This window comes from Excalfactoria chinensis, chromosome Z (assembly GCF_039878825.1).
Source record: "Excalfactoria chinensis isolate bCotChi1 chromosome Z, bCotChi1.hap2, whole genome shotgun sequence".
NCBI lineage: Eukaryota > Metazoa > Chordata > Aves > Galliformes > Phasianidae > Excalfactoria > Excalfactoria chinensis.
This window is the reverse complement of record NC_092857.1, coordinates 46,960,282-46,973,531: the sequence shown is the minus strand read 5'-3', so window position 1 is coordinate 46,973,531 and position 13,250 is coordinate 46,960,282. Positions and strand designations below refer to the sequence as shown.

The window sequence follows — 13,250 nt, the reverse complement described above, 5'->3', positions numbered from 1 at the left end:
CACTTTTCTCTCAGTAAAGAAAACTCTGAACATATACACATATATGAAGTTACGCCTATATAAAGATACATATGAATTAAATTAATAGTGTACTCTAAGGTTTAAATATTCAAATACACGTAACTATATGTGCATATACATATAGTAATCAGAGCTGCTATAGATACCCTATAGACTAGTGGGAACAAGATTTAGAACAAACAAACAAAAAAAGCTTAACATTTTTATTCTCATAATCAAAATGGCAACACATAAATCTTTTGAATAAGAAGCTATAGCCTGCTTAATGTTCCCATGGATAACTTCATTATCTGTAGCTCTAAATGTGATTCAGTACTTGTTTTGAAAAGCAGGTTACTCTTTTAAACACAAAAGAGACTAAACCCTTCTAATTAGAATCCTAGATGTCTTGGTATCCATTGGCATCCTGCACATTGTAGCTCTGGCCTTCTTCCTGGAAACAGCGAAAAATTTTTCTTGCACTTTAGAGATTATTCAATTAAGAAAAAATAACAAAAAACAGGAGTGCAGAAAGCCTGTAACATTATATGTTTCCTTCTTCTGATTTTTTTCTACTTTTAAAAGTAAATGTGGGGACAAGCAACACAAGAACAGTTGGATACAATAATGAAAGCCAGCTTCCAATTCTTACCAGTAATTTTCATTAGAAGAGGGTTCATTACATCCAAAGAGCAACATGTGATGGACAGTGTCCATGCTGGCATGAGGTTTAAAGTCAACTGAAAAAAACAGATGATAAAACAAGTTACCCTTCATCTCACCACAATTTACACAAAGAACATTTTATATTAATATTTCTCTATAATACTAGAAACAAAGTACATATCCCCCCCAGCCATTTATTTACCTTTTGCATTCAATTTACAAGCTTTCCTGTCAGTTCATTCAACAGCCTCTCAACCAAGTTACAACTGTATCTCAATTATTCACTGAAATAAAAAATTCCAAGTTTCCACACAATACCCCTCTACTTCCCATAATACTTAAATAAAACAGCAGACACATCAATATGTCCCAAATCACAGTTTTTGTAGTAAGCAGTCACATGTAAATTTAGTTTCAAAACCCACACTTGTGATTTAGCAGTACCCCCTTTTTTTTTTTTTTTTTTAAAGTTCTATCTTTTTCATCAAAATAAAAACATGAAGTTACAGTTAAGAGCAACTATTATCTGTGCAAGATACATAATTATTTGAAATCCTATCTTTTCTCAGCATTTCAATTGATTTACTCTTCTGCTGCATCCTTCTTGGGACTTTAGTTCCAAGAAAAGAACTATTTATTCTCATTAATGAGACAAACCCTCTGGAATGGAGAATAAGATTCCCTGTAAGACAACAAAATCCTTTTGCCCAAATACTTCCCATTGTTAGAAAATTGGAAGATTATCTCCATGCAGTATTCAAATGTCTGTTTGTTATTAAGTACCAGAAAGCCATTATTTTCATTTCTCAAATATTCAAGACCCTGTTCAATACTGAAAAGACGTTACCAACATCACAGTGTAGCAATACTGATCATAAATGTACGATGACAGTGTTTCTAAAAATAAAACAAGCTACATTGTGTAACTTCCTCTGTTATTACTGAAATGCTGTGCCAGATGCAAGCAATATAAAGGAATTTTTCTCAATATGTGACAGAGAAAAGGGCTGGAGGATTTTCAACCTTATTCAACAGCAGAACTGCCAAAAATAAAAATGAGTCACTCTTGACATTAGACACTGACATTTAGGAATCTCTGAGAGCTTTTTAGTTTTTCAAGGGTCTTAGTATGACCGAACAACGATGCTGCAGATCACATAAACCACTTCTGCTTCACAAATTGGCAAGTTTATCAGCATGTTAACAACAGCTGACAAAGAACTTCTGATGTGGATTATTGTCCCAATTCTACCAAGGGAAAAAACAAAAAAAAATCCAAAGAGATAGCTTTCAACCCTACTTTTTGGAGCTCAGCTTTGTAGCAAAAAGGAAAGAAGTAATACTGCCAGAAGATAAGGCACAGCTAGCTTGAAGAGCTAGCTAGCTTGAATACAAGCCATGCAGCCAGGCATGGTTGTAAAGAAACAATCATGATGGAGTTGAGGGTCTGGTTTGAGAAATAAGGGGTGCCTCCACGTGCTCTGGGAAGCGAGGAAGCAGAGTATCACATATTCTTAAGAATGGAAATGCAGAATCATTCCAGTTGCTTGAAAAATTAAGAGTTCAAAGACTGTATGCAGCCATCTTTTTACTAGCAAATTTTACTCAGTCCTCAGCCATAAAACTGATCTGCATTACAGAAAGACCTTTTGTTTTGTTATTTTCATCATTAACAAAGTGAAATTATGATTAACTCACGAATGGAATGGATAATGTGTCATGTTAAGTAGACTAAATTTTCAAGCGTTTATGCTGCTGTTGCCAATGTAAGTGAGAGGGCATTTCTAAACAGTTCATAAGCAGTTATAATGATTTTTCTTGCAGAACTCAATATCTGTACAAAATGTTCTATAGGTAACACTTAAAAAGACAGCCTTCAATAAAGGCAAATTCAACCACAGAGACTCTCATCTGCAAATCTCTGCAGCCAATACAGTCTTCTTGTTTCTTTTTTATTCCATGCCACACTCTCTTCTTTTTAATTACTGTGAGTCCAGACATCTTTTATTTTCTGCACAATGTCTACTGCAATGACATTCCAGTGCATGGCAAGGACCTTTAAGAGCTGTTACAGGATGTACTACAAATAGCTTAACAAGTACTACCACTAAAAACAGAATATAATTAGCAAAGCAAAATCACATCTATGCACCACATGCACACACTAGTTTAGCTCATATCCCTTCACTACTTCTGGAAGAAAGAGCTGAAAGGCACCACAGTTTGCCTGTGAGCTAAAGAACGTTTTGTATAGTCAGTTACCCTTTCCTATGTAGGTATCTTCTTAGCAACACGGACAAGCAAACAATATCACAAACACCACCAGCTTTCAAAAACGGTAGTTAGAACAAAAAAGCAAGTTAATAAGTTGTAAAAGCCACACAAACCAGCATGAGACTAAAGCCAAACGATACCTATTACTAACAAAGTCTTAAAAAATATCAGACAAAAGCTTCTAGTTATTCTTCTAGTTGACAGCTGCCACGTTTTAAAATAAGAAGCATAACAGAATTCAATATTTAAATGACTGCTAAAATTTCAGCATAATTAAATACCAGCACCTGACTTGTCTGTTTTACACACAGGATTGACAAAAAATAAACCCCAACAATTTATCATCCTAAATTACAAAATAGAAAATTACCAAAATAACACTTTTATTACATAAAAGTGAATTCAGTTCGAATCTGCAAGTACTACTTAGAGCAACGAACTCTAGAAGGAACAGAAATGAACAAACAGGACAGTAATTAAAATTTAATTTCGTAATGGTATATCTTTAAAAAATTGATTTCTCAGATGTTCATCTTTAGGAGTGAGAACTCAGTAAGTGTTGTTGTCCTTAAAAAAAAAAATTCATACACAGGAGTATCAACACATCAATGTTCCCAGTTTGGCAGAGTAGACATTAGAGGTCTTCGACATACTACAGGCATTATCACTTTGTAATAGGGAAGTTTATACATGCCATACCATTGAAATAACCTTGCAGCACGCTTGAAAGAAAAACAGTGAGCCCTATAACTACTTCTGTTTGTGTGGCTGATTGTAATGGGCTCTGTCATTTCTACAGCACATTCTCACAGAGAGGAACTTAGTGAATCCTCCAAGAAACTTACTGGTTACCCACATGAGCGAAGGTAAGGAAGACAGTCAAATTTCTTGAGTGACTTGCTGTCAGATTCACTTCTTAAGAGTGTGTGTAGAATCCCCCTTAGCTCTCACTACAGCTCAGTAGTCAAAAGCCAGTACTGATCAATGTCTGTATCATTAAAGACTCAATCTAGTTTCTACTTCATCTTATTCATAAACATGAATCAAACAAGATATAGAAACACAGAACTGTGATACATTTTACAAATGCAAGTGGAATCGTCACTTCTTTAAGAATTGCATACTAATCTCATTTATTAATACCAATTGCATACTAATCTCATAGCCATTTCATTTAACAGCAGCAAAATCTGTTTTCCTAACATCAACCTAAACAAACATTACTTCCTACACTTGTTTCACAGCACTTTCAGCCCAGCCCTTCTGGGGACATAAAAAGACTGATTCAAAAAGGGAATCTCCACCTTGACAGTATGACCCTCACAATGGATGATAATAGCATCTGGAGAAATACAGATATACCCCTACCTCTAGAGCAAAACTTGCTCTGTATCTCATTATAATTTGTTAACACTCCTTAAGTGTTGCTCAGTTTCTTCTTTTGATACTGCCTGAGAATGGACCCTGAAGTAAATGGTACACTCCGGTATCGCTGGTACAGCACCCTCCAAGCTTTGCCGTATCAAGTTATACCCCTTGCTACTCTGCTAGTTTCAAATCTTCAGGAAACAAAGCTGAAGTCAGAATTCAAAGTCCTCAAATACAACTGGAAAGTTATGGACAATATTTTCTACTCACTAATGCATGCAGTACAACCTACATGCAATACTAAGAAAAAAAAAAACACAAGTCTTATTTCAACAAAACTGCCTTGCTGCATTCTGTTGATAGAAAAAAAACTTGTTCTTCCAGGCTCTGTTAGAAGACATATTAAATTGAGGCAAACAAGAAAATAAAGGAAAAAAGCAAAACAAAAACAGAAATAAGAAAATTTACTTGACAGTATTATGTAAATAAATGGAACTGGAGGCAAAACATAGGTTCTGGTCTCAGATTTTCCACTGAGCTATGTCAGAAACTCAGTTTACTGTTTTCATTCTATGTATCATTCACACCTATAGGTGTTTTGAAGTTCCAGAGAACACACATTACCTTTTCTGTACCTAGCTGAATGGCAAACTAGAGCAACAGTACATCTGTTAGTTGTCAAATGCTATCACAGAAATGAATGAGTGTTAATTACACGATCTATTGCCAATCCAATGAATGCAGATTCTGCTTAAACCATTCATAAGTGTAGACAAGATCCTTTTAAAAATAAGTATTCAGTTGTGTGTCAATTTTGTGCTTATTTATGCAACAAAAAATAAATCCATGCAAGTAATTAAATATCAAGTTTCATAACAAATCATTACACAAAACATCACCAGTTGTCATGTTTCTTGAGTAATAACGCCCATAATAATAAAATATCTTTCCTGAGAAGTTGTAATTTGTTATTCCAGTACTTCTTAAGGTAGGTCAGTTTGCACACTCTACATTCTTCGGTTAGATATCTTTCAATATAGTTCTTTTGATGAACAGATGACTTCTGTTGCTTCTGAAGACTCTAACATTAGAAATCCATTCAGCTCAAGTAACTTCTCATTGACTTCACTGAAGACAGATGGAACTGATCACATGCTTAAGACTGACCATATTCTGATCTATTTTGGTGGAAGTGACTAAAGAAGAAAAAAGCAGTTCTGCAATTCTACATTATTTTCAATACATTCAAATATAAAAGGTTTTGTGCAGCACTCTTGGGGGGAAAACTTTATGCACTCAGAACAGGATTTTCTCATTCATTTTTCAGTCAAGTTCTTCTTGCAGTCCAAAGCTCCTTCTAAATACTAGAATGGTTTTGTTTCTAGACTTTATACTGCTTTGCATTATATTTACATGGTTATCACTGGAAAGCTGGAAATATCTGGTAAAAAGCTGATAAAAACAAAACATCTAAAGAACAGACGTTCACTTTTCAAATTAAAAAAAAAAAAAAGAGTTGTCTTGCACGAATCACATTAAGATTTTGCAGAAAACTGGACTTTTATTAAAACTGTTTTAGTCAGTACTTCTAGATGCATATAACAGGAAATATTTTTTATGGACTTAATACAGGTTAGCACCAAATGACAGATGTAAATGTGCAGCAATCTAATAAAGATTTGAGCTATGCAATTTTGCTATTCAATGAAGCACTAAATCTAAATTGCATAAGCAACAGGTTAGTGGTACGCCCTTCTATGAATTACTTGAAAGCAAAAGCGTCAACTGCACATACTGCACCGTAAGTATAGTTTATTAGAAAATTAACATGAATATAAAATCCATTTTATACTCCTGTGTTTTTTTTGTTGGTTTTGTTTAAATTTTATTCCTCTGGGGTCAAACAGACAAAGTGTAATTTCATGGTTAGAAGACAACTTCTGTACTAAATGAGTACACAGATAAAGCATTGAAAAAATCCTTTTTTTTTTTTTTTTTTTTTTTCAGTTAACATAAAGTAACAAGCAAATCTGAAAATGACAGGCTATTTACAAAGGATTTCCACACAGAAATTAAGGTGGAACAGTAGTTCCACAATACCCTACAACAAAAACTCCATAGAATTTCCATCATATTATCAAAGCAGATATCCTAAAAGGCAACAGGGAAGAAAAAATAGATTTCAGCATAAAGAGAATACTGATAACAAAACTTTCGTCAGAAAAATCATCACCTTTTCTCCTTATCTGAAGAACTGTAAATTCATAGGCAAGAAAAACAGCATCAAAAGTACACTGAAGACCCTCTTTACAGATTTGTTGTTTTGCATATACATTTTGGTACTATTTCCTAGTGTTTCTCTGCCACCTTATTCATAAGTCAACATTTTACAGAAACAAAAAGGGATGGAAGAATTTTGGTTGGTTTTGCTTTATTTTTATTATTTTATCTTTTGGTTGTTGTTTTGTTTTGTTTTTTCCTCTTAGATAAATAAAGTCTTACTGCATCCAAAGCTCGCAGTAAGTGCAAAGGATTTACAGCCTATACCAGCAGGTAAATAAACAGCCTGCTCAGTGGAGCAGAATTAAGCATCCGTCCAGAGGACAGAAAGCCAATACTTCACAAATGGTACTGTTTGATATTGACTGCCAGAGGCATTTGCATGCAGCTCCTTAACTACGATTACTCATGAATCTCTCCAGATACAGTTTGTTATCTTGACTCTAAGTAGCTCTCTCTAGTTAGTTAGTATTAGCCACGCGAAATGCATTTTAGAAACTCTGACAGGAGAAGATTAAGTCAATAGAAGTCAAATTTAAAACAAAACTTTGAACTTCTTCAAAATAGATTGCTTAAGCTCTTCCAGTTAACCAATACTCACCTACATAGGCTTCATCGTCCACTGGCAGGGGTACTGACATGCAGAGGTAGGTATCAGACTGCTCAAAGACAAAAAAAACAGAAATTCCCTTAAAATAGGGCATTATTGCAATGAAAAGAAACAAAGTAGGAAAACTCCTTCAGATGACGAATGGGGGGAAAACTAAAATACAAAAAAATATGAATTAAGAAATCATACACTTATAAGTCTTGGCCTTGAAATTATTTGCAATGGTTAACAAACACCACACTCTCTGCCTAGCAAAAATTTGAAGGTGTAAAAGTACTGATGACATCCAAACAAGCTGCATAAAATCAATGTGTGACATGTAAAAACAATAAGAATTACTAAGCTTCTGTATCCTTTCAGTATTTACAAGCCTTCAGTATTTACAAGTCATATTCTTTCAGTACTTACAAACTTCCTATATTCTAAGGATAAAGAGTATCTCAGAGCTAAAGATTTTTCTATCACGGTCCCCTTAATTGAAGATGCATATAACTGAACACCAAAGGGTAACAGTACAGTGCCACTGTAACAGCAATCATAGGAATAAATATATTTGTGATTCATGCATCTAATTATATGATAATCAATAAAAATATTTTCCCCTGGACATTATAACAAACATCAGATGCCCTTTAAAACAAAGAACATAATTAACTAAAAAAATTAATAATAAAATCAATTTGCAATTTTCTTGCTTAAACATTGTAAAGTACTAGCAATTTCCTGGAGCAATTGGATGAACAGTACAGATGAGATACAGAATAATGGGCAGTCCATGCAGAAAACCTATCAAGAATGACCTCTGAGAGATGTTACAGCTGCCTTAGTAACCTAAAACACTTTGAGTTGAAAGCACTCAGCACATCAGCTTTGGAATTATTCTTGGATTAAAAAAGAAAAATCAATTAAAACACAAAAACAGTATACTCAGAGCAATGGCCACAAATATTACCCAGGTTTGAAATCTACGCTGGAACATAAAATAATGCCCCTGAAAACAAAACCAGGCAAATCTATGGAAAGAAAAGCTCTTTCATTACTCATCAGCAAAACAGTGAATCATTGGTACAGCACAAAATTATTTATCTTTACATGCATACGAACTATGGAAAGCAAAAAATGGAATCAGCTTTATTCTCATCGGCTAGGTGGAGGTCAGTTCCCTACAATAGCATGTCGTAGAAAAAAAAACACTAGTTGCTTTACCGAGATATTTGTCCAAAGATTATGTAGGATGTCAACATTGCTATAATGAATTAATTCCTCTCCATGTTTTATTTAGATGTAATAGAGATTACACTATAAGGTCAGGGATATGGCTTGTAGGTTGACAGCTATGCTATTATATAATTTAAACATTATTTTTCAGCTTTAAGGTTGTTTAAAAAAAAAAGATACTGGTGGTACTTCACTACAACCATGAACTCCAAGACCAATAGGACGGTCCTCTTTCACTAATATTCAGCAAAACAGATAAAAACAAAATTTCTGCTACAAAACACTTCAGGTTAATGAAAAGAAAAAAAAAAAAAAGCACTGCAAATAGGCTTAACCAGTTAAATGCAGCTGAGAAGGAATGACAGTTACAATGGTGCTAACAATATGTGGTTACACAAAGCAGCGATCTCCATAGATAAACTTGTACAGGTGGCTTGCATGAAGATGGAAAGAATAAGCACAGGTCAGCTGATACAAACGATTTGAGTGCCTTTGTAAACTCCAGGTATACGCATTTACAGAACATACAAAAGCAATTCAGAAATTGAAATAGTTTATTTTCTATTTAGCTTGGAATCAGAATTTCATTTAGAAACTTAAGAGTTCTCAAGCCAACAGCAGCAATGCTGCTCCAACAGAGATGCTATGAAGAAGCTACTTGAGCAGCATGTCACTTGGGCTGTTCAATCGTTCTCTTTGAAGCCTTTCCACAAGCACTACCAAATTCACATCACTTGTGAAGAACATTACATAATAGAAAACTTTCACATCATAAAAGAATACACCATCCAGATCCTTAGGTTACCTAGCTGATGATCTGAATAAAAGTTTCTTGCACGACATAATAGCATAATGATCCAGTTGAAGCGTAAGGTTTTCCTTTCATAGAAAAATGCATGATGAACAGACAGCACAGAACACACAGGTGTTACTCTAAAGATACTGATTTTGTCTCCACAATTAAACTAATTTACATCTCTAGTAATTTCATCATCATTCCTCACATAAGTTGCTTTGATTCAGAACTCAGGAACTAAATGCAGTCATAACCAATACAGCAGCACATCTCCAGAAATCCTTTGCCACTACATCTTAAAAACTGCTCTTTTTTTCCTTGCTCACTGCTTCACTTCAGCATCTTTCTTGATTAGATACAGACTCACAAATAGGCCTTGAAACTGCACACGAACACCTAGAGGGCTAAGAGATCCATGAAAAGGACTGAGCTAGTAAGAGGCCACTACAGAACAATCTCCTCTCTAAAGAGGATAATTCATGTCCATTCCACTTATGTCACAATAGCAAACTAATGGCACTAAAACGCTTTTGGTCACCTCCTTCTGTGAATTTAAAGAAAAGAAAGATTGCCTTTCCTGCATTTCTTCTCACTACGCACATTGTGCTTAACTTGTATAAATAGGAACCAAGTTCCTGCTACTAGAGTGGGTCAGCGTGGGAGAAGGAAGGGACAGAAAGGAGAAAGGGAAAAGAAAAAAAAAAGAGGTGAGACAGAGCATATGAGGTTAGGAGTTAGTTTTGCTTATCTTCTTAAGAACTAGTGTGGCAAGTTGCTTTCTGTTGCTGTCTGCCTTCCCAATCCCTCTCATAAATCTACACTGTAGAATAACATTTGTCTCCATAAGCACTGCTGGATATAGACATGTAAGCATATTTCCCATCTAACAATTATCCCACCATTGATGGTGTTGCCTTTTTTTCTTTCTGAATAGGACAAGGAAGAGACTGACACCTTCATGCATGATTCCCAACATTTCAACTAATAATTCCTCAGGCCACATCACTGGAACTTACATAATTAGAAATGTTCACCCTGAAGAATTAAGCGCACTTTTCACTCTCTCTAAAAGGGATGCTTACTATTTTGTTGCAGACAAATAAAATACAACAGAAACTCTTATAACTGTTTGTATTTACTGGAATGATGCCACTTACTCTAAATTTTAGGTTCCAGGGGGTTGCTCCACAAAAAACTGAAAGCCTCTTTTCCCTTCACTATTTTTTAAAATGCTATCTGCAACAATGAGTCATCCCTCTCTGCAGGACAACATCCTGCTCTTTCGACAGCCCTTTTAAAGAGACATATCTTTTAATGACATATATAATTCCCTGCATTGCCTCACCACAGAAAATAAAAATTAAACATTGTTTATCTCACCACATGAAGCTACATCTGAAAGTCACAGCAGAATTTTAGACTTTTAATGTGAATCTTAAAAAAGCTGATGTTAAAAATTAATTTTTTACGTTTGCTGCCTTGGTTCAGTAGAAGATAAGCTACTTCAAACCACAAAGAGCACACTGATACTACTTCCTGGAATATTTTAACATTTTAGAATGTTAGGACAAAAGTATTATTCTTGTAAAGATGCTTTCTAGCATTGTCTCTCAGCTTGTCAAAGTTGCAGTAACATTCAATTTACTGCAACTAAAATTGTACTGGGAAGCCATCTGGTGTAAACTGCAATTTTAACCTTCTCTCTTACGTGTACAACTGTGGAACTTTCATTTTAATAAATCTCACACTTCTTGTTTCAATACGCTCTAGCAATTAATTGTAAGAAATCAACACATTAGAAATAAAACTGGCCAGGTGAAAATATTTCTCTAACCTTTGAAACTGTTATTCAGATTTCTATTCCTCGCTGGACATGCACATGTCTATTAAAGTTGCCATTTTCTTCATTCACCTTACACTAGTGACATTTCAGGCAAGACTTTGTTTCTCTAGCCCCCTGAAAAAGAAAACACGATAACTGGCAAAAAGAAAAACTATACTCCTCTCACCTGCTTGGGTGTCACTCCAGGCATACGAATGTCCAATGTGAAATCTGATAGTCGAAATGAAATCACTGGCCTAGTGCTCCCAAAGCATTCACTGGAAAGAGATCTAGTAGCATCTTTATACCTTAAAAATAAGGAGGGAATATAAATACGTTTTTAATATATTTTTAAAAGATCTGTCTTAGAAATAGTAAAGAAGTCTGACAACAAAGAATGGACTCCAGGAACAATTTGGAAATTTTACTCCTTCATTAGGCCACAAAAACATCTCCATTATCAAGCAATTACTGAAGCAATTCCTGTGAAAAAATCAGATGTGTTAATCTCATCTAAATAACTGTCTTAGGTACACAGATGTGCAGATAAAGAACTACTTCACTAGAATATGTCAAGTACTATTAATCATGCAAGACAGACTGTTATTTTGTTTAGGACTATGTAACTGCCATATAATTCAATAATGGAATTTTTTTATTTAACTTCCAATACTATGACATTTATAGCAATTCCCACTGCAAGCAGAGAAGCAAAAAAGAGGTTTTAGAACTTTACATAAATATCAAGGGCAAATTATATTTGCCCTATATTGAGGGCAAATTACAAAAAAATATATATATAAAAAAATTGAAAAATGAAAAACAATACAGTAGAACACTTTTTTGGAGAGTTACAAGGTTATTTCTCTTGAATTAACTAGATTAAGTTTGCCTATGTAATCTTACAGTCACTTATATTTACTCCCACCCCAATGTTTCCAAGGATTAAGTAGTTTAAGATGATTAACTTTTTTTTTTTTTTTTTGCTATTGGAACAGCTTTTTACATTGCAAGCTAACAAGAGCAGGGAAAATGTTATTTACTCACGGTATAACTTCTCAAAAACATTTGTGGCACTATGTAACACAGTGTATTCATTTTTGTTTTCATCATCCCAATGACAGCCATCCTTAACTTCTATTTTACAGAGCTATTTGTGGAAAAAAAGAGTTTGCCCTCTCTATACTGAGAGTGCCACTTCCAAATTCTGCAAGTAGACCACAGAACAAGTGAGCAAAACCAAACAAACAACATGCACATTTTAATCTAGGACATGCTTTTTCATGTATTTCTTGTATTTCTATATAAAAGTGATGGCAGCCCTAGAAAGCATGCACTCAAAACATAAGGTCTTTCTGCATAACCCACCTCTTGAAGACAGAAAGTGGGCTTCTGAAACCTGAACAGATGTTTTGTAGAACAAGAACCAGTATCAGCAGGTTGTTAATGAGGCCAGCCATGTCCACCCTACAGTTCCTGGCCCAATTAAGGGAGCAGAAAAAGGGCAGCGCAGCTCTATCGGCTGTGATCCTGACTATTAGGCAGCAGCAGCATCAATTCATTACTTCATTATTATGTGCTCTGCAGGCATCCTCCAGCTTCTGACAGACCATCTGTCTTGGAAGGTGATGCACTGTAAATCGGGAAGGTAGATGATACTATGTTGTCTTTATTACTAGCTGTAAAAATCTGTTGAAGAGTTTTCCCTTGGAGATAGATGAGACTGTGCCCTTGTCCACTTAAGGAGCCAAAATGAAGTAGCACTACTGATGCTTCCTCCCCAGGTTGCGCAGTTAGATCTGTGTGTTCTGTATCAGTCCATGGTGCCAGAGACACCCAGTGGCATCACACAAACCAGCATCAGTCATCTTTCAGAACCTGTAAAAATAGAAGCGGATAAAGGATGACTAACACGTTACACCATTAGTTCTCAGCAAATCACTGCTGAGAGTTTTTGAAACATTTTGAAACAGCAAAACCAGGAAAGAATGCCCTTCATTTTAGTCCCACCTCACTCATCCAGAGTCAGAAATTGATACATTCAATATTGACATACAAAACTCAGATGGGAATACATTTTAAATGGCACAAATAAAAACAAAACAGAACAAATAATAATAATAATAAAATGTTAATATGCAAAAATGCAAAGCTATGTAATTCAAATATACAACAGTACAGTACAATGTGTCCTACATGCAGCTATAAGAGTCAGA

The 13,250-nt window shown here is 34.9% G+C and overlaps 1 protein-coding gene across 9 annotated transcripts in view; it reads right to left on the bottom strand.

Annotated features, from left to right (window-relative positions):
* PAM (peptidylglycine alpha-amidating monooxygenase) overlaps positions 1-13,250 on the bottom strand; it is a 119,745-nt gene that overhangs the window by 56,996 nt on the left and 49,499 nt on the right. For all 9 annotated transcript variants that reach the window (XM_072360225.1, XM_072360228.1, XM_072360231.1 and 6 more), the window contains 4 exons: positions 12,403-12,912; positions 11,222-11,342; positions 7,190-7,247; positions 653-740 (listed from right to left, as the gene is read on the bottom strand). In XM_072360225.1, coding sequence (XP_072216326.1) covers positions 653-740; positions 7,190-7,247; positions 11,222-11,342; positions 12,403-12,494 — 359 coding nt within the window. In that variant the 5' untranslated portion in view covers positions 12,495-12,912. The remainder of the gene's footprint in view (positions 1-652; positions 741-7,189; positions 7,248-11,221; positions 11,343-12,402; positions 12,913-13,250) is intronic.